The sequence below is a fragment of the Procambarus clarkii genome, chromosome 38 (assembly GCF_040958095.1).
Source record: "Procambarus clarkii isolate CNS0578487 chromosome 38, FALCON_Pclarkii_2.0, whole genome shotgun sequence".
NCBI classification, from domain to species: domain Eukaryota; kingdom Metazoa; phylum Arthropoda; class Malacostraca; order Decapoda; family Cambaridae; genus Procambarus; species Procambarus clarkii.
Window position 1 is genome coordinate 8,935,487 of NC_091187.1, and position 23,354 is coordinate 8,958,840.

The 23,354-nt window shown below is 42.2% G+C and overlaps 1 protein-coding gene across 1 annotated transcript in view; it reads left to right on the forward strand.

The window, feature by feature from the left end:
* The window catches only part of Arf6 (ADP-ribosylation factor 6), a 147,855-nt gene that overhangs the window by 76,756 nt on the left and 47,745 nt on the right, over positions 1-23,354 (forward strand). Inside the window, exon 2 of the mRNA XM_045735578.2 lies at positions 4,204-4,400. Coding sequence (XP_045591534.1) covers positions 4,215-4,400 — 186 coding nt within the window. The 5' untranslated portion in view covers positions 4,204-4,214. The remainder of the gene's footprint in view (positions 1-4,203; positions 4,401-23,354) is intronic.

The window sequence follows — 23,354 nt, forward strand, 5'->3', positions numbered from 1 at the left end:
AGTGTGCGGCTTGAGCAACGGAAACACGATGCATTCTTTAGTGCCTAGTCTTCAGACCGCGCCCTGCTTGGCTGTTTCCAGACTGCTCCGTGCGTGGCCGTTTCCAGATCCCGCCTTGCTTGGCTGTTTCCAGACCGCGCCCTGCTTAGCTGTTTCCAGACCGCTCCCTGCTTGGCCGGTTTCCAGACCGCTCCCTGCTTGGCCGTTTCCAGACCGCTCCCTGCTTGGCCGTTTCCAGACCGCTCCCTGCTTGGCCGTTTCCAGACCGCTCCCTGCTTGGCCGGTTTCCAGACCGCTCCCTGCTTGGCCGTTTCCAGACCGCTCCCTGCTTGGCTGTTTCCAGACCGCGCCCTGCTTAGCTGTTTCCAGACCGCTCCCTGCTTGGCCGGTTTCCAGAACGCTCCCTGCTTGGCCGTTTCCAGACCGCTCCCTGCTTGGCCGTTTCCAGACCGCTCCCTGCTTGGCCGTTTCCAGACCGCTCCCTGCTTGGCCGTTTCCAGACCGCTCCCTGCTTGGCCGTTTCCAGACCGCTCCCTGCTTGGCCGTTTCCAGACCGCTCCCTGCTTGGCCGTTTCCAGACCGCTCCCTGCTTGGCCGGTTTCCAGACCGCTCCCTGCTTGGCCGTTTCCAGACCGCTCCCTGCTTGGCCGTTTCCAGACCGCTCCCTGCTTGGCCGTTTCCAGACCGCTCCCTGCTTGGCCGGTTTCCAGACCGCTCCCTGCTTGGCCGGTTTCCAGACCGCTCCCTGCTTGGCCGTTTCCAGACCGCTCCCTGCTTGGCCGTTTCCAGACCGCTCCCTGCTTGGCCGTTTCCAGACCGCTCCCTGCTTGGCCGTTTCCAGACCGCTCCCTGCTTGGCCGTTTCCAGACCGCTCCCTGCTTGGCCGTTTCCAGACCGCGCCCAGCCTGGCCGTTTCCAGACCGCTCCCTGCTTGGCCGTTTCCAGACCGCGCCCAGCTTGGCCGTTTCCAGACCGCACCCGGCCTGGCCATTTCCAGACCTAACTAGTAGCTATAGCCTATATAAATGCAAAAGTATTTACAATCGGCTTAAGATTTCCATGAGAAACCAGAGGAAATAACCACTGGGCGAAGGAGCCAGTAGTTGCCTGGAGTGCAAGTAAATTATTTGCCGCACCTAAATTATTGAGATCATCTCAAAGCTCTCCACATGTACTCGCTAGAAAGACGACGAGAGTCTCTTGTACTCACTGCCATATAATATACACATGGGAAATACTGAAGGGCCAGGTACCAAATCTACACAGTAAAATAACAACGTACTGCAATGAACTATATGGGAAGAAAAAGCAGAATAGAACCAGTGGAGAACAAGGGTGCCATAGGCACAGAGAACACTGTGTAAACATCAGAGGTCCACGGTTGTTCAACACCCTCCCAGCGACTATACGAAATATTGCCGGAACAACCGTGGACATCGTCTTTTAGAAAACTATTTAGTTTTCTCTTGAAGTGCCGGACCAACCGGGCTGGTTGGGCATGTGGGTTCAGTGGTAGGGCGCATATCCTTTCATCTAATGCCTCTGTTCACCTAGTAGTAAGTAGGTACTCAGGATTTAGTCAGCTTGTTGTGGGGTTGAATCCTAGGTGGGGGCCAGTAATTTGACCTTGGGGGGGGGGGGGCTCGATATAAGCCTAACGTGTGTGAATACACTATGGCTTCCTGTCCCCCGACACAATGAATTATTATTATAATAATGCAAGCCTACAGTAGTACAGTAATAGTCTAATTATAATATGATTTTCTTATAAAATATGTTTTATGTATTTTAGAAGGCAGTTACTGTACTGTATTTGAGTAAGGAAATTGTATTAGTTACACTACAGTACCTACTGTTGTGCGGTGTGAACTACAGTACCTACTGTTGTGCGGTGTGAACTGCAGTACCTACTGTTGTACGGTGTGAACTACAGTAACTGTAATGTTGTACGGTGTGAACTACAGTAACTGTATTGTTGTACGGTGTGAACTACAGTAACTGTAATGTTGTACGGTGTGAACTACAGTAACTGTAATGTTGTACGGTGTGAACTACAGTAACTGTAATGTTGTACGGTGTGAACTACAGTAACTGTAATGTTGTGCGGTGTGAACTACAGTAACTGTAGTGTTGTGCGGTGTGAACTACAGTAACTGTAGTGTTGTGCGGTGTGAACTACAGTAACTGTAGTGTTGTGCGGTGTGAACTACAGTAACTGTAGTGTTGTGCGGTGTGAACTACAGTAACTGTAGTGTTGTGCGGTGTGAACTACAGTAACTGTAGTGTTGTGCGGTGTGAACTACAGTAACTGTAATGTTGTGCGGTGTGAACTACAGTAACTGTAATGTTGTGCGGTGTGAACTACAGTAACTGTAATGTTGTACGGTGTGAACTACAGTAACTGTAATGTTGTACGGTGTGAACTACAGTAACTGTAATGTTGTACGGTGTGAACTACAGTAACTGTAATGTTGTGCGGTGTGAACTACAGTAACTGTAGTGTTGTGCGGTGTGAACTACAGTAACTGTAGTGTTGTGCGGTGTGAACTACAGTAACTGTAGTGTTGTGCGGTGTGAACTACAGTAACTGTAGTGTTGTGCGGTGTGAACTACAGTAACTGTAGTGTTGTGCGGTGTGAACTACAGTAACTGTAGTGTTGTGCGGTGTGAACTACAGTAACTGTAATGTTGTACGGTGATAACTACAGTAACTAATGTTGTACGGTGTGAACTACAGTAACTGTAATGTTGTACGGTGTGAACTACAGTAACTGTAATGTTGTACGGTGATAACTACAGTAACTGTAATGTTGTACGGTGTGAACTACAGTAACTGTAATGTTGTACGGTGTGAACTACAGTAACTGTAATGTTGTACGGTGTGAACTACAGTAACTGTAATGTTGTGCGGTGTGAACTACAGTAACTGTAATGTTGTGCGGTGTGAACTACAGTAACTGTAATGTTGTACGGTGATAACTACAGTAACTAATGTTGTACAGTGTGAACTACAGTAACTGTAATGTTGTACAGTGTGAACTACAGTAACTGTAATGTTGTACGGTGTGAACTACAGTAACTGTAATGTTGTACGGTGTGAACTACAGTAACTGTAATGTTGTACAGTGTGAACTACAGTAACTGTAATGTTGTGCGGTGTGAACTACAGTAACTGTAATGTTGTACGGTGTGAACTACAATAACTGTAATGTTGTACGGTGTGAACTACAGTAACTGTAATGTTGTACGGTGTGAACTACAGTAACTGTAGTGTTGTGCGGTGTGAACTACAGTAACTGTAATGTTGTGCGGTGTGAACTGCAGTAACTGTAATGTTGTGCGGTGTGAACTACAGTAACTGTAGTGTTGTACAGTGTGAACTACAGTAACTGTAATGTTGTACGGTGTGAACTACAGTAACTGTAATGTTGTACGGTGTGAACTACAGTAACTGTAATGTTGTACAGTGATTACTACAGTATCAGTAATTTAAACAAAGTTCTCATCTCTTTATTAAATGAAAATGATAATTTTGATGATTGTTTACATGAAGTGAACATTTTAACATTAAGGTGTTTGCAGCTGTTTGCATGCTGGAATACATTAGTCTTTTTGTTTATACTGTAAAATCAGATTATCCAGAAAGACTGAAAAAGACATTTACCTTTATCTTTACCAAGTGATGTTTAATATAATTTTTGAGGTAATGTTGGCATGATCATGGGAAGAGACATACCCCACACTATGTCAGAAGCCAGATTACTCTTGTCTAGTGTGACATACTCCACCAGGCATATAATATGAATTGTTATGTCTAAAAGAAGTTCACGAGTACTGTGTAAGAGGCTACAGTGTAGTTTGAATGGCTCATAAAATTTGCTCAAGCTATATGCCGTCCAGTATAATAATCATATTGCTTTCAAGTCTAGCAAGCCTTTATTACTGATTAATCTTAATACAGTAGGTATATTTATTTTTTCTTGTCTATAGGTTATAATGCAAATACTGTACATGTACCTTCATCAGCTAGGCTTCTTAAATAATTTTACATTTATTTTGAAGAGCAGATATAATGATATCAGAGGTATGTTTACAAAATACATTGTCAGGAAAATCAAATATATTGCTTACAGTCTAAGGCTCATTCACTTTTCATCTTGAAAATGTGAGTACTAATACATGATAACAATTTATCTTTGGCAGGGGCGGGCAGGATGGGCAAACTATTGAGTAAGATCTTCGGCAACAAGGAGATCAGGATCTTGATGCTGGGACTAGATGCAGCAGGGAAGACTACTATCCTCTATAAGTTAAAATTGGGCCACTCTGTCACCACAATACCAACCGTCGGCTTTAACGTTGAAACAGTAGCGTATAAAAATGTCAAATTTAATGTTTGGGTAAGTACAGCTCATTTTTATTATTACAAAGTTTTAATTTTGTATTAAAATCCCACATAGATGCTGCATTAATTAAGGCATCTTAATTTTGTGACAGGTTTATTTCTGAGCTATCTTACTCAATTGAGCCCCAAGACCCTACTGGATCATGATTTGTTAGGGCAGGCTAATGTACTTCACCATCACAGAACCCTTTAGACATCTGTGTTAAGTCATAAATGATGCTACGGAAATATTGAGGTACAGTCCAGAATTACCTCCAGGAAGTTTATTCATAAAACTCAAAGCCCGTCCATGCTCTACTAAGCTTAGAAGGTTAGCCAAGCACTGCTCTTGCCAACATTTGATCTGTCAATCTGCTAACCCTGACGGCCACTAGATGGCCAGCGTGTTTTTCTAAGGTTTTACAACATCAAGAAAATGGTCAATTTAAAATGTCCTCTTCTAAACTACCAAACCAAGCCAGAGGAACCAAAACAGAAAACGAGACAGTACATCACTTTCGTAAGCTACTTCCATTTTCTAGAACAAAAATTTTTACCCTTTGAAATGCATACGAGTGAAAAAGTACATTGTGAGTGGAGAGGTCGAGGTGGCAGCACCTGAGCCTCTGCATAGTTCACCGATGGGTTCATATGGCAGCTAGTCAGGAGTCTGGAGAGTGTAACAGTGTTTCAGAAATATTCACAGTGTTGCCTCACTGCTCTTCAGTAGTAGTGTATAGGTTATCTTGAGATTGATTTATTTATTTATATACAAGAAGGTACATTGGGTTTGTGAGAATACATAGCATAGTATTTACAATCTTGTAAAGCCACTAGTACGCGCAGCGTTTCAGGCAGATGATGATTTCGGGGCTTAGTGTTCCCTCGGCCCGGTCCTCGACCAGGCCTCCTTTTTGTTACACATTCCCAAGGAAGCAGCTCGTAGCAGCTGTCTAACTCCCAGGAGCCTATTTACTGCTAGATGAACAGGCGCACCAAGGTGAAAGAAACTCTGCCCATTTGTTTCTGCCTCCACCTCGGATTGAACCCAGAACCTTAGAACTACGAATCCGGAGTGCTGTTAACTCGGCTATCAGGCCCCCTATCAGGACAATCAACTTTCCCTGCCATATGTAGGATAGTGACTGTGACTCTGAACTGAACCCTGCTCTAGTTTAGTTTGGACTACTTCCTGGATTCAGGATCAAGTTCCTGCTTTATCCTTCTTGAGGTCATCTTGAGATGATTTCAGGGCTTTAGTGTCCCCGCGGCCCGGTCCTCGACCAGGCCTCCACCCCCAGGAAGCAGCCCATGACAGCTGACTAACACCCAGGTACCTATTTTTACTGCTAGGTAACAGGGGTTTAGGGTGAAAGAAATTCTGCCCATTGTTTCTCGCTGGCGCCTGGGATCGAACCCAGGACCACAGAATCACAAGTCCAGTGTGCTGTCCGCTCGGCCAACCGGCTCCTTGGTTAGTAAGCAATGCATTCTTTTTTCTGTTGTAAGTAGCAGATGTGATTTTTCATTCATCTTCCCTGCCTGCCTGATCCCAACCCATTGCCGTCGTGAGGGGGCTTGGTGGGCGGCTGCCTGAGCGTGGTGCTCTATGGGATGGCTTGTCCTCTGCCCTTCTGAATCCTTATGTTCCTGCTGCTGTCCTCTCCAATTTTGCTAGTAGCTTTTTCCTCTTCCTGATGTTTCATTTTTCCTCCCCTACCTCTTCTCTTTCAGATTGTTCCCTTCCTGACGACTTTTTGCCATTCATGAAAGTTCTTTTTAATGTCTTCTTCTGTTTTGACGCCGGGTGTTTGGGGAGGCGCGCACACTTACCTGTAGAACTGTGGTACTTGATGTTGTCGAGCGAGGGGGACACTTTTATTGTCCAACTTTGCCTTCGTTGCCGAGCCCGATCTCAACAGACTGACGGCTCTTAAAGTAATTTTTGTTTAAAATTTGTTTTATTTTTATTTTTATCCTGTTTACTCATAGGATATTGTCTTAAATGCAGCTTTTTATTTTTTTTCATGTTGTGTTTAGCAGTCCATCAGCTAGTATTACTGAAATACCTTAATTAACATAAGTGCCATACAAGATCCTAATTGTAATAAAGACTATGTACAAAGTTCAGATATCGGTGAACACAATGCTGGTTATGAGGATGACAGTGGGAGGTAGACATTCACAGCACACAGTAGTGGTTTTGTCCATCCACGCATCATGTTACGGGTCCTCATTTTCCTTTAGAAAATAATCTTATGGAAAATGTTGTGCCGAGAGTTAGTGATATTGGAGTTTATTTTGGCAAGTCAGGTGACATCGTCTGCTGGTAGCATGTGGCACTATTCTGCCCATGGTCATTATCATGCCCACCACAGCTGCTTAGTGGTTTGTTAAGATGTATAAAAATGTATACAGTACTGTAGTTGTATATGGTTGTGTGTGTGTGTATATAGTGCAATAACAGTAAAACTGTATGGTTCATTGTTCAAAGAATCTGATATGGTGTGCATATTAGTGACACAAAATTATCTGTGCACACCTATGATCTGCATGTTCTATGATACAAATAGCATTATTGACAGCAAGTTGCATCATTGCACTTGAAACAACAATGGCAAAACATTAGAAATATAAGAACTATGTAATATATTGAATGTGTGCAATTACAATTTCATATAACGCAGTCATAGCTAGGCTGAACTCTGATTATTAGTTACAAAGTTATTACACCTAGAAGAACATACTAGTTATTCATAATGATGCATGAAAATGTAAATAGTTCTGTGCACTGTATATAGTGTAATAACAGCCAAAACTGTGTAGCAAGTATATTATGTCAGTAATATAATTGCTTCATTCTCTTATTAGCATATGTCCTGATAATGAGATGGGTCTGTTAATTCTACGTAGTCCATTAATTACAAATTCATACCTCTTCCCGAATTACAGTTAACATTCCTTCCCTACCTTCTAGAGGATGACCAGGTGAGGTGTGGACCCATTATATAAGTAATCAATAAGGGAATAATTATCAGTAAAAACATCAAGAGTGGTTCAGTACAGACGCTTGAGAGATATCGCATTGACTCGCCGTCTCACCTTCGATATTCAGCGTGCACTTGGCACTCCGTCACACCATCGATATTCAGCGTGCATTTGGCACTCCGTCACACCATCGATATTCAGCGTGCACTTGGCACCCTGTCACACCTTCAATATTCAGCGTGCACTTGGCACCCCGTCACACCTTCAATATTCAGCGTGCACTTGGCACCCCGTCACACCTTTGCTCTCCAAGTTTCGCCTACAAACTCCTGTTGACTACATTCATCCAAATATATATACTGTCTCCACTCGATCATCCGGACTATATGGGAAGGACCCCCAGCCGGATTATCACATTTTTCGGATAATGGTACTTTTTCACCTACGAGTCCAAAAGTGACAATTTCCAACTACTTTTATACTACAAACAACATAATTTGAATTGCCTTGCCACATATAATTATTAAATATTCAACTAGAAACCTCAACTTACCTTGTTGGTGTTCGTCTTCTTGATTGATGCCACACATCTTGAAGTTAAGAATTCTTAACAATTTACGTAACTTATACTAACACAACACTAAAATTAACACTTAAAATTACTGTACAGTTCATTAAGCAAAGTTAGTTTTGACTGTCAGCTGCTGAAGCCTCACTGGTTGAGGGCATTTGGGTTGCCTGTGAGGCCTCGCTTGTTGAAGGCGCTTGCATGCGCCTCACTTGTTGAAGCGCTTGCATGCCCTCATTTGTTGAAGGCGCTTGGCTTGCCTGTGACGCCTCACTTGTTGAAGGCGCTTGGCTGCCTGTGATGCCTCACTTGTTGAACAACACATAACTTGTCTTTAATTGCTAGGACAACCTTCTTCCTCTTAACACCTCCAGAATGATTGATGCTGCTACCAGACATAGTCTTGACCAAAAATGTTCAAAGTTACTATGAAAATAAAAAAGTTATTTAAAAAAATATTTCACTAATGGAGCAGCACTGTGACGCCGCACTGGTTGAGGTGTATAACAGTAACTTGGCTTTAATTGTTAGGACAGCTTTCTTCCTCTTAACACCTCCAGAACGATTGATGCTGCTACCAGACATAGTCTTGGCCAAAAATGTTCAAAGTTACTATGAAAATAAAAGTTATTTAAAAAAATATTTCACTAATGGCGCAGCACTGTGTATAACACGAGGGACGGACGCACATGGGTTGACCAGTGTTGGACGGGTCCACTTGGGGTGGGGCAGCTATAGCATGTTACGCAGGCCGCCAGGAGGAAAAAAACTCACAATATTTTTGAAGGAAACTTCAGCCTGTGCACATTAATTTTAGGAAACTTATTTATTTGTTATTACATAATTACTAGTACTTATTTCATTTGTTTTTGGCTATGATTAAGTGTTCTAAAATTAATAGTAATTCCTGTACCTAGGTGGTCCCTTCCGACGCACCCCTCCCACCCTCCCAACACCACCCACCCACCCCACTCCTTCCTCCACCATGCGTCTAGAGCCACAGACGGGATTAATACGGTATGGCCGAATATTCATCCGGCCAAACCAGCTTTTATCCGGTTCCTGTGGCCATTTTGGCCGGATATTGTGATAACTTTATCCGATCACAATTTTGGCCGTATAAGGGCGTTTTCCGGATGTTTGAATCCCGGATAATCGCGGGGTTACAGTATTGTAAATTAATGGTATGTGTTTATTGTCACCACAGTTGATGTAACAAAAACGTTACATAGGTGGCCCAGTAAGTGAAACAAACGCCCAGTTGCAATTAACTGGTAACTATAGCTTTGTCATGGATTTCTCCGCAAGGTTTCCAGTATACAATGCAGATGAACCAGAATTATGGTTCATACAGATGGAGGCTGTTTTCGGCTACCAGGAGATTACGACTGATAAAGCCCAATATGCCTGCACCCTGTCAACACTTCCCATGGATGCTATGCACACCGCCACCGCTGTCATCAACGTCCCATCAGTAGACACCAGGACGTACACCACACTAAAGGCCTCCCTTTTACAGGCAGCTATGAAACACCGCTTTAAACAACGGGATCAGCTCCTCACTGACAAGTTTTGCACACAAAACACCAGCCCAGCTTCTGTGGCATATTCAGTTTGTAATGCATACTGCATTGGGTCTAGCCCCCAGAGAGATTGTGAGATCACTCTGGATACAACTCTGTCCAAAACACATTCAACCAGCCCTTCTCATTATGGATGATGACACCCCATTAATACAGCTGGCTACATTGGCCGATTGGCTGCACACTACGTCTGATAACGCTACGCTGTCCCATCTCAATGATAAACAGCAGACTACAGACACCCAACGACTCGATGTCCTCCAGAGCCGGCATCTCTTCCGTCCAGGGAGGACATACCACAAAAATCCAGCATCAGGCCCTAGGCGACCATGAGGACACCGAGGGGAGCTTTGTTCTTACCACCAGATGTTCGGACACACCAAGCCCACAACTGCATTGCTCCATGTTCCTGGTCAGGAAACTACTTCAGTGGGGACTGTTAACGGCCATTAACCCTGCCATTTCAAACACTACTCTACATATCTGACATCATAACCAAATGCCGTTTCCTCATTGTCACAGGTGCAGCAGCTAGTGTATTGCCTTTTTCCCCCTGGTTAAACCAACCTGCACTCCTGGTGTGGACTTGCGTGCCGCGCCAATGGTACGTCTGTACATATGGGACCCCGTTCCCTGGTTCTCGATTTTGGCTCTCTGAGTCGCTTTACGTGAACTTTCCTCCTAGCGGATGTGGAACAACCTATTCTTGGATGGAATTTCCTGCAACACCATCTGCTTATTGTGGATCCCACAGGTGCAGTACTTCGAGCCTCCACTAGTACCTAGTACATGAGTTACCAGCATCATCCCAGTTGCATCTACAGAACTTCAAGCACTCCTGAATGAATTAAAAAATGTGACCCACCCTGCCAGCTCTCGACCAGAAGTGCAACATACTATTACACATCACATTAGTACGACGGGAGCACCTACCTTTGCCAGACCACGCTGCCTAGCCCCAGAACGATTGGCGGTAGCAAGTGCTGAATTCAACAAGCTACAGGAGGCAGGAATAATCCACCCTTCTAACAGTCCATGGGCTTCACCTCTCCACGTGGTCCTGAAAACAGCTCCTGGGAAGTGGCGTCCTTGTGAGGACTACAGGGCTCTCAACGTTCGTACTCTTCTGGATCGCTACCTAATACCACACATCCAGGATTTCTCCCCGGGATTGAGTAACATCACCGGTTCATCAAAAATTTGACCTTGTGTGGGCATTCCACCAGATCCTGGTGAAACCGGCAGACATTCCGGAAACAGCGATCACAACCCCTTTTGGCCTGTCTGAATTCGTCCAGATGCCCCTTTGGTCTATGGAATGCAGCCCAGACATTCCAACGCTTCATCGACCAAGTACAGTACAACCTCGATTCAACATACTATATGGGACCAACCCCAGTTCGTTGGAGCGTTGGATTCGTTGCAAGAGGTGACCTTCAGGAGGAGTTTGTCAGTGTCTTTTTTTTTTCTTGTACACAATAAAAATGCATTATCATATTACATGCTCTACCTATATATTACTTCTCTACTAAAAAATACTGTAATTCATAAATTAAATTATTGTTGAAGTTATGTCCATCTTGAAGTTTCGTGAAGTTGTGAATGCTCTACAGTAAATACGTACTGCAGTGCATTATGCCTTTAGCACTGTGTTGATTAAAAGTAGTTCTGCTGTATGTTGAGTACTACAATACAGTTTATGAAAACTATTGTACACTAAAATTACTGCAACTTTAATTTTAACACTGTGTACACACTTAAATTTAACACTTGTTTTAACTGTTCACGCCGCACACGATGTTTTTAGATGTTTGCATCAGCTTTGCTGGTGCTCGCTGCTGCTGTGGGTTCAGCTGCTTCTGAGCTGGTGCTGGCTGCTGTTGTACCAGTGCTGGGTACAACTTTGCTCGTGCTGGGTACGGCTGTTCTCGTGCTTGGTACAGATGTTTTCTTGCTGGGTATGGCTGTTCTCGTGCTGGGTACGGCTGTTCTCGTGCTGGGTACGGCTGTTCTCGTGCTGGGTACAGCTGTTCTCGTGTTGGGTACGGCTGTTCTCTTGCTGGGTACGGCTGTTCTTGTACTTGGTACGGCTGTTCTCTTGCTGGGTACGGCTGTTCTCGTGCTGGGTACAGCTGTTCTCGTGCTGGGTACGGCTGTTTTCGTGCTTGGTACGGCTGTTCTCGTGCTGGATACGGCTGTTCTCGTGCTGGGTACGGCTGTTCTCGTGTTGGGTACGGCTGTTCTCGTGCTGGTTGATTTTCTGCTACTAGTTCTTGCAAAATATTGCTTCATTTTTGGCATTAATAAGGCACTATTAGTAAGCCCCTGAGACATTTTGTTTTATAACCAAAGAGCTGTAGTAAAAAAATGGTCAATTCCACGATTATTCTTCCACCGGTGGATAAATACTGTACGTCAATCGCAGACAAAGCTAAGGGCACTGGGTGCATACTGTACGAACGCAGACTAAGTCTATACGTACACCCTTCAGTTGGCTGGTGTTTAAGCCAGGTCCAGTAACATAAATTTCTCTTAAATATTCAATTTACATCAAATTATATATTTTTGGGTTACATATTTAATTTAGCAACATTATTACAGTAATAAGAGCTATAAAAAGTACTTTGGAACTGATTTATTAATTTTATTATTTCGAAGCCGTAGATCACTGAACTGTGGCGACGAAATTGAACACAACAAGCATGGTGTTGTGTGGACAGGGATTAGACACGTCCACTCGTGCTGGAGTTGTGCCGCCAATAACGTGAATAATTTCTCATAGCAGATACCTATCTTATTACAGTATATTTTTGGTTTTATTTAGTTAGTTTAATTAGGATAATAAAGAGTTATTAAAACACCAGTTTTAGAAATGATTTTATTAATGTGAAACGTTCAAAGTCATGGGTCACTGAACTATGACAACACAGACGAAAGTGAGTGAAACCTCACTGTAAAGTGAGATTTACTGTACAGTATTCCCTTTTCTGTCCACCTCACTCGTCTTGTTTCATCACAGAAAATGTATATAAGAAGATTTTAACACATTAGCTAGCTATTCACGCTTTAGCCTTTAAACTAATTTACAAAGATACGTGTGCCACAAATCGGTGAACGAAAATCATTGAAACTCAGTCGTTCACTTGTGTGGACGACTCTGGCTGGTGTTTGGTTAATATGATTCACTTGTGTGATCCAACTTGTCTTATGAAGGAATTATTAATTGTAATCTGTGATAGAATGAGACAGTTTTCCACCACTGTGAACTCTGTCCCAACATCGTAAGCTTGTGGACCACTTGTGGACCACATGTGCGGTTCACTTGTGTGGTCCACTTGGGTGATTGAACTTGTCATATGAAGGAATTAATAATTGTGATCTGTGATAGAATGTGAAGGTTTTCCACCAGTCTATGAACTCTGTCTCGACGTTGTAAGCAAATCCGAACATCCCCCGCTTCGGCGAACCATTGTTCGTCGAACCGGTTGAGTAAATCCGGCCTGAAAAGTGTGCGAACTAGCTGGAGATTTGTTGAATCGGGGTACATTGAATCGAGGTTGTACTGTACTTCAGGACCTTCCCTTTTGCTACGCCTATATTGACGATCTACTGGTGGCCAGTACATCACCGACAGAACATCTGATACTCCTCCGGCTCCTCCTCGCCCATCTGCATGACTTCAGCTTGCAGCTTAACTCCGATAAGTGTATTTTCCACGTTCCAGCGCTTGATTTCTTGGGACACCATGTGTCAGCAGCAGGGATCCAACCACTAAAGAAGAAAACCGAAGCAATCAAGGAATTCCCACATCCATCCACTCCAAAGAAGTTACAAGATTTCTTGGAGTAGTGACCTTTTATCGTCAATTCATCCCACGTTGTTCAGACATCTTGCGACACTTTTACGACCTCTTGCGAGGTCAGAAACACTCGTCCCATCTCCCTTTGGAGTGGACTCCCCAAGTAGAGACAGAATTCACCGACATTATATGCAAGCTTGCGAAATTCACCTTGCTCGCACACACCCGATGTCTGAAGCTCCAACAATCTCTCTACATATGCTTCCAACACAGCTATTGGTGCTGTGTGTACAACAGCTTATTGAAAAAAAAAATGGTGTCCAATTGCGTTATTTTCAGCACGCCTGTCACCCACTGAGGAGAAGTACAGCACTTTATATATATATATATATATACAGTGGTACCTCGCATAACGAATTTAATCCGTTCCATGTTCGTCATGTGAAACGGACGTCATACAAAACGAGTGTCTCCCCATGTAACCAGTGTGATGCACTGTGTTTATTGTGAAATTTCCCCAGAGTGCATGACATCAAATGTTCCCCAAAATATAATTTTTCTTTGTAAAATGATAAATTACCGTCCCTGAACATGTCTATGTAAAAATAATTACCAAATTCCACTTACTTTGGCTGTGAGGGCGTGGACAAGGTGCGCTGTGACGTCATCAGGGCCTGGTCGCCGTGTGTGAAGCTCCCAGACACGGTCGCGCAGGCCATTCAAGCACCGCGTGTTGCCACAAATATATTTTCAAATATTTTTTCTATGCATTTCCAATGCGGTTTTATTTGTTTCATTTATCGTATATGATGCATATTTGTGACCTTTACAATATGTATACAGTAGAATGTTCATAATTTTCCATGAAACTGTGATACATGTGTCAGTAATGTGTCCACAATAAATGTTTATTGTCACAATATTACGTGGTAAAAATTCACTAATATTACAATATGTACAGTTTCACATACTATTTACACAGTAACACACTGTATTACACACTCAGTACTTTGGAGGTGCATAATAGTCAACGAAGTAGTCCATGGTACACAGCGCGACTTTGCTCTCCTTGCACCAGCTACAGATAGATTTTTGCTTCCTGTTTCATCGTTATGTGTGCTTGCAAATAACGCACTTGCGTGCACCCTTGGCTTTAGTACTTGTAGGTGGTATGTAGCCAAGCTTGTAAAGCATAAAGTAGTATTGAAACGATTATAGGAAAAGCTCAATTTGTAAGGTAGTCTTGAAAAGATCGCTTTGTAAGGTCCCACACAGGAAGAGATTCAGCTAGCCTCAAAGAGTGTCCATCAGTCAGGAAGAGATTCAGCTAGCCTCAAAGAGTGTCCATCAGTCAGGAAAAGATTCAGGTATTCTTGAAAATATCAATGAACACCACCACCATGGAAGCCGCTAACACTGTTAATCTATGCTACTTGTATCAGATGCATCATCACTGAACGCAGAAAACGATTCATCTATGTATCATCTATATACATTAGAGATGGCAAGGGTGGGGCTCAGAGCTACACCTGGATACGCTTGCTGTATCATCCTCATAGGTGCTGTATCACTGGCATCCGACCGTTGTGTTAAGCCCTTATTGCGCCTAGCTTCACCAATGTTATGACCCTTATGTTCTTCAAACAAAAGGGTCTGAATTGCACCGACTGAGCACAGTCTTTCAACACCGTGTGGGACAGGTGTTTGAGAGCCAGAGGCACGTGTGCCACAAATGGTTGCTCACGCAGTACTAACCCAGCCAGCAGCCCTTGTCTTTCATATTCGTTATGGCAAAAGGTTCGTTCAGTTTTTGTTGGGTAGGCTGCTCCATTATGACAATCTTTCTTTGTTTCAAATGTGTTCCATTTGTTTTGTATTTGTCACTTACGTCTCAATAATGGAGCAGCCTACCCGACAAACACTGAATGAACCTTTATGACATTTGTCCATTTTTCAAATTGTTTCAACAGTTCTTTTATTTTTCGTTTTTTTTTTTTTTTTTTTTTTTTTTTAAGAAACATGGAGCAGCCGACCTGTAGACCACCGAACGAACCTTTTTGACATTTGTACTGGTTTTCAAAATTCTTCATTCTTTTTATTATTTACGTTTTTTGTATGTAAGAAACATGGAGCAGCCTACCTGCCGACCACCGAACGAACCTTTTGCTATAAGGCAAATGAAAAATAAATATTGGACACATTTGAAGAAAGGAAAATGTCATAATGGTTAGTCAGTGTATGTAAGGTAGGCTTCTCCATTATTGAGACGCAAATGACAAATAAAAAACAAATGGAACACATTTGAAACAAAGAAAGATTGTTATAATGGAGCAGCCTACCTGCCGAACACCGAACGAACCTTTTTGACATTTGTTGTATATCAGACATTTCATTTCTTTTTTCCTACAAAAACGTCAATGCTTTGCAACATCTCAGTAGTCACCCTTTTATATCCCAGCATCATTAGCATCTTTAAACAAGAACAACATAATTTATGTGCATCGTCGGAGGCGTCTAAGAATGTGCAAGAAGCAGCGCGACCCCACCATGTGGTGTTGACGTTACTCAAACCAGCGTTCGTCATAAGGGACGATTTGATGCCGATCGGGCCGTTCGTTACCCAAAATATTCGTCTTTTGGGGCAATTGTTATGCGAGGTACCACTGTATATATATATATATATATATATATATATATATATATATATATATATATATATATATATATAATATGTATGTCGTACCTAGTAGCCAGAACGCACTTCTCAGCCTACTATGCAAGGCCCGATTTGCCTAATAAGCCAAGTTTTCATGAATTAATTGTTTTTCGACGACCTAACCTACCTAACCTAACCTACCTAACCTAACCTACCTAACCTAACCTAACCTAACTTTTTCGGCTACCTAACCTAACCTAACCTATAAAGATAGGTTAGGTTAGGTTAGGTAGGGTTGGTTAGGTTTGGTCGTATATCTACGTTAATTTCAACTCCAGTAAAAAAAAAATTGACCTCATACATAATGAAATGGGTAGCTTTATCATTTCATAAGAAAAAAATTAGAGAAAATATATTAATTCAGGAAAACTTGGCTTATTAGGCAAATTGGGCCTTGCATAGTAGGCTGAGAAGTGCGTTCTGGCTACTAGGTACGACATATATATATATATATATATATATATATATATATATATATATATATATATATATATATATATATATATATATATATATATATATATATATATATATATATATATATATAACTGAAAACTCACACCCCAGAAGTGACTCGAACCCATACTCCCAGAAGCAACGCAACTGGTATGTACAAGACGCCTTAATCCACTTGACCATCACGATCGGACATAATGAGGTGATAGCCGAGGCTATTTGAACCACCCCACCGCCGGCACTCGGATAGTTATCTTGGGCATAGCATTTTACCAAATCACCTCATTCTTAGCCTCGGTTCTATTGTTACGTAAAGTATGGTGACAAATAAACACAGACACTAAGATACTATATATATATTTGGTCGAATATACAGAAGTACACAGGTGATACGTTGGTGTGAGTTGAGCGCACTGAGGGTTGGTACAGTATCTCGCAAGTGTCTGCTCTAGACCACACTTGAAAGTAGACTAAATAGCCTCGGCTATCACCTCATTATGTCCGGTCGTGATGGTCAAGTGGATTAAGGCGTCTTGTACATACCAGTTGCGTTGCTTCTGGGAGTATGGGTTCGAGTCACTTCTGGGGTGTGAGTTTTCAGTTGCATATTGTCCAGGGGACCATTCTGGCTTGTTCGCATTTGTGTTCCTCACGTGTGCCCCTAAGAATGAGGTGATTTGGTAAAATGCTATGCCCAAGATAACTATCCGAGTGCCGGCGGTGGGGTGGTTCAAATAGCCTCGGCTATCACCTCATTATGTCCGGTCGTGATGGTCAAGTGGATTAAGGCGTCTTGTACATACCAGTTGCGTTGCTTCTGGAAGTATGGGTTCGAGTCACTTCTGGGGTGTGAGTTTTCAGTTGCATATTGTCCAGGGGACCATTCTGGCTTGTTCGCATTTGTGTTCCTCACGTGTGCCCCTAAGAATGAGGTGATTTGGTAAAATGCTATGCCCAAGATAACTATCCGAGTGCCGGCGGTGGGGTGGTTCAAATAGCCTCGGCTATCACCTCATTATGTCCGGTCGTGATGGTCAAGTGGATTAAGGCGTCTTGTACATACCAGTTGCGTTGCTTCTGGGAGTATGGGTTCGAGTCACTTCTGGGGTGTGAGTTTTCAGTTGCATATTGTCCAGGGGACCATTCTGGCTTGTTCGCATTTGTGTTCCTCACGTGTGCCCCTAAGAATGAGGTGATTTGGTAAAATGCTATGCCCAAGATAACTATCCGAGTGCCGGCGGTGGGGTGGTTCAAATAGCCTCGGCTATCACCTCATTATGTCCGGTCGTGATGGTCAAGTGGATTAAGGCGTCTTGTACATACCAGTTGCGTTGCTTCTGGGAGTATGGGTTCGAGTCACTTCTGGGGTGTGAGTTTTCAGTTGCATATTGTCCAGGGGACCATTCTGGCTTGTTCGCATTTGTGTTCCTCACGTGTGCCCCTAAGAATGAGGTGATTTGGTAAAATGCTATGCCCAAGATAACTATCCGAGTGCCGGCGGTGGGGTGGTTCAAATAGCCTCGGCTATCACCTCATTATGTCCGGTCGTGATGGTCAAGTGGATTAAGGCGTCTTGTACATACCAGTTGCGTTGCTTCTGGGAGTATGGGTTCGAGTCACTTCTGGGGTGTGAGTTTTCAGTTGCATATTGTCCATGGGACCATTCTGGCTTGTTCGCATATATATATATATATATATATATATATATATATTTATATATATATATATATATATAATATATATATATATATATATATATATATATATATATATATATATATAAAATATACTATCTATCTCTCTATCTCCCTAATATATAACGGCTCAACAGATCACAACGTAATACATGTTACACTCCCCAACCTTACCGATGGAACGCAAGTTTTCGTTTATTCCATCAATTCATTTGCTGTCCGGTCCCAGGTGGCACCTCCACTCATGAGGCCTATGTAGTTTGACAGCTGACCACCACGTCGCCACGGTGCTTGCTATCGCTGCACCTGCTCGACGACCCAATTCAGTGGCGCCTCCATTTACGAATTTAATCCGTTTCCAGAGACTGTTCGTAACCCAAATATTCGCAACCCAAAACGAATTTCCCCATAAAAAATAATGTAAATTGAATTAATCCGTTCCACACTCCCAAAAATATTAACGTCAAAATACTTTTCATACCTAATTCACACAAATATTTAGTGCTATAGTATGTATAAGTTATAGCTTAACTTTGTTGATGACTTTTGTTGGCGTATGGAAGACGGTGAAGGGGTGGGGGGGGGGGAGAGGTGTTACTGTTTGGAAGGGAAGTCCCTTCCATTATAACATCAGGTACTGATGACTTCTCTGGGGTGTACTCTCTCCTATGTTTTGCAGACATACCAAGAGGAACTGGTTGTGGCTCACTGCTTGCTTGTCTTACTAAGAATCTGAGACATTTATTTTTCCTTGCATTTTAGCACTTGTCTGTAGTGAGACATCACATTGTCATTAATAAGGTCAATGCAATGGCTTGTTAACCCTTAAACTGTGCAACACTGCACATGAAGTTTTGAGTAACTGACGCAAAAGTGCACATCACTGCATATTAAGTTTTGGAGTACTACGCAAGATTTAAATGGCCGGCAGATACACAGGGTTCATATCACCTTCCTCAGGGCTCTTGTAAACAGATGCCATTTTTTTTTATTCGTGGCCAACATTCCCGGGTGTGAGGGGCTCGGTACTGAGTGAGCCAGCAAGGCTGGCACACGCAGCATGAGTTCACAGCACTGCTGTTCAGCTTTTATGACCACAGCATCTCCTAAAAATGTCAAAAATACAGTATATGTAACTGATATTATTTAGCGATGATAGTATTACAGAAGACCCCCTGACTGTGATATAAATGACCAGGATTCTGATAATAGCAGGATTGTTGTGATAATTTGCACTGTGCTGTGGGAGTAATGTTGAGAGTGGGAGGGTTGTACTGTCAGCTGCCGAATCTGTGTGGCCACTTGTTGCTGTCTGCACTTACTATACCAGCTTAGTGGTTCACTATATGGTGAACAAAACATGCAGATAAACAAATCCACAAGGGCCGTGATGAGAGTTCAAACCTACGTCCGAGAGGACCCCAGACGCGCCTTAATCGACTGAGCTACGACTTTGAAAAGAATTCTAACTGGGAGTTCAACTTGACCTCACACGGATTCTGCAGTCTCTCTGAGACACAAGCCAGGATTTTACACAATTCCCCCATGCACCCAAGCTCTGTCAATAAGCTATTCTACTTATTTACAGAGCTCGGCTGCATGGGGTGCATTTTCCCCTCTTACCATTTTATATTTCTCCATATATTTTACATCCTGGTACTATGGCATCAGGAAATGCAGGAAATCTGTTGTTCAGGGCTTCAACACGCGGTGGAGCCAAGAGAAAACACATTGTGATGACTTTTAAACAAAAAGTTCAGCTTACATAGGAAGTTGAAACTGGAATTCCTAGAAGTGTTGTGCACACCAAATACAAAGTTAGTAAAACCACTCGGTGATATACAGCATTGAAGGCTAAAGACTTTCGCAAGTTATGCTAAAAGTGAGAGTGATGTAGCAATGTGTAATTGAAAAATTGTTAGTAGTGCACACATTAAGTGTCGATGAGGCAGTGTGGGAATAGTACAGGCAGACACGTGACGAATCAAAGAAGCCAGTGTATGGATGGCTTATTAATAACACTTTCCCTGGCCCGGCCGGCCACCAGCAACACACTGCAAGGCAGGCTGCACGTTGCCCGTGAGCGCACAACCACACTCCAATGTTAATACTCTTTTTTTAACACTTTCGCGCTCTCGGCGCTCAAAAAAAAACAATACCCCAGATGCTTTCGGCACTTCGCGCGCCTACGCGGTAAGACCGAAAAAGTGTACACTCTTTTGACTGTCCTGACAATAATTGAAGGCGCACGTATTTAAATTTGGTATCACTGTGTTCGCAATAAAATTGTCTATAAGAGCATACCTATAAAATGCCGCCCAAGCATAAGGAGTATCAACACCAAATAAAAAACTATGCAGATCACTCGCCGAGAGCGCCAAACAGCAACAAAATGTTTCCACTCTCTTAATGGTTGCGAAGCCTACAGTTGTCCTACATCGCTAATTTTGGTATCATTGGAATCGCAATAAAATTCTCTACACGGACATATGCATATGAATGTTTAATATAGGTAATTGCCCACCCGCAAGAGTGTGTGAAGTGGAGAGTAGTTAGCCGCGAGCGCACTGGCGAAAAACACAGGGGGGAAATCATGCTTGGAAAGTTTATACGTTTCCTGACCCTACTTTTCTATGTACGTATTTCTTTTTTATACCAATGTGTTCGCAATAAAATTTTCTATAAGATGAACTGTATAACATTTGTACAAAGCATGTGTAAGAGAAGCGCCAAATATAGAACCACGTCGCTCAGTATGCGTTCGCGGCAGAAACGAACGCTTTGTTTTCGTTTGTTTGATGTTTGTCATGTTTATACTTGTTGAAACATTTTATAATTTGTATGACAGTGATCGCAGTAAAATTCCCTACACAGACATATACATAACACATACAAATATGTCCCACGTGTTGGATATATCAACGGCTAAAGGGAACCCACTGCCACACGCTCGCCACACCCCCAAACATACTTTGTGTATTTTTTTTTTTACTCATAGAAATTTATGTGATATAATATTCATTCTGGTACCAAAAAATTCGCAAATAAATTCTCTACAAAACAAAAGTATCCCCATCCATTTCGGTTAAAAAATGGAATTTAAAGAAATATTTTTTCGATGGACGAGAAAAGTAGGCTGTTATGCGGAATTGTAAGAAAAAACGGCGACGAGTTATCTCTAATCTAAAGCGCGAAAGTGTTAATATTCTCACCTCAATTTCCATGCTATTTTGTTCATTTTTGTATCAAATAGTTTGCAATAGCATATAGTACTCTAAAGGAATATAAGCATATAAGGTCAAATAGAACCAAAACATTACCAATACCTTAAGATAAAGTACATCATCATGTGGTCACCTACACAGTAGTGTCATGATGCCACGTCGGGTATACAGAGAATGGGAAGACATCAGCTTGCATTTTAAATTAACTCCCATAATAATCAGACAATAAATGGAATTTTTTCAAATATTTTAATTGTTGACTAATGTCATGTCTCACACTAGGTGTATTGTTTTAATGACTGCAAGAACGTCGTCATGATACGTAAGTGTTAAGGAAAAAGCCAAGAGTTTTCACCAAGAAATGAAGCTTCGTGATAACTGCATACAGTGATGGGTGGCAAAGGGGCTTTATCAACTGCACTGCATTAAAATATGACGCCTCCGTGGTGCGCAGAAAATATATTATTTCCAAAAAATTATTTTTCTTACAATTGTTAAAATGCAGTCTTTGATCACAAGGAAACTAAAATATAATATTGTATGTGACATACTTTAGTGGCGATGGAACTGAAAAATTGAGCAACAGATCCACAAAATAGAGAATATCCTTGATAACCTAGCAAATCCAGTACAGTACCAGATATTATCTTCCTTGGAGACTTCAATCTACCCAGTTTAAAATGGAGAATAGTAAACAATAACATTATAGTAGGAAATCAACCTGGAAATAACCAACCACAGGTCAGAGAAATACTGAGATTCTGTGACATTCTCGCTCAGTCAGCAGATTACAGAACCAACTAGGAACGAAAACACGCTGGACCTGATATTCTTGAACAATGATGAGCTAATCAGAGACATTATGGTCTCAGACACTACATACTCGAACCATAAGTTCATTGAAGTGCAAACTAACATTAATAATGGTAGTAGGCCCAAGAGAAACAACATGCGAGATGGTTATTCAGTAAATACAATTTTAGTAATATAAGGAAAGACTGGGAGAAAATAAACAGGGAACTTACAAACATCCAATGGGAAAATGTTCTAAGAAATAAAAATCCTACACAAGGAATAGAAAAACTGACTTCTGAAGCATATGAAGTCTGTCTGAAACGTGCTCCTTTGAGGAAAGCCAGAAAGAGGTCCAATGTAGAAAGAGAACGCAGACGACATTGGTGCTGGACCAACCGGGCTGTGGTGGGTTTGCGGGCCTGTGGGCCGCTCCAAGCAACAGCTTAGTGGACCAAACTCTCACAAATCAGAAGACTTGTGGGAGTTTGGAGAGTAGAACAACTCCCAGAACCCCATCAACCAGGTATCTGACATTACAAAAGAAGGAAGAAATCTAAAAGTTCTAAAAAAAAAAATCAAAATCTAAAAGGAAATGCTTAAGCAGACACGACTTTCCATACAAAGAAGGAATAATTTTAACAGGGAGATTGAAGAAGTCGAACAGAGACTGAAGCATTCATATCAGACTGAAGAAAGGCAACTGGAACAGAAAGCAATTCACGAAATAAAGAAAAACCCAAAATATTTCTTCACATATGCTAAATCAAAAGCAAAAATCACTGCCAGTATTGGACCTATTCGTGAAGGTTCATACACTGAGGATGACAAAGAAATTAGCAAAATCCTGAAAAACCAATATGAGGAAATGTTTAGCACTCCGATAAACAGCATGAGAGTGGAAGATCCGGACAACTTCTTTATGCGTGATATCCAAACACCTGTAAATATAACTGATATCAACACGAGCGTAACAGATTTTTAAAGAGAAATTGACAATATGCCCATGTACTCGGCCCCGGGTCCAGACTCATGGAATTCAATATTCATAAAGAAATGCAAAGTGCCAGTAGCACAGGCACTCAGTATAGTGTGGAGGAAGACCTTGGACACGGGGGAGATACCAGATGCACTTAAAGCAGCAGACATT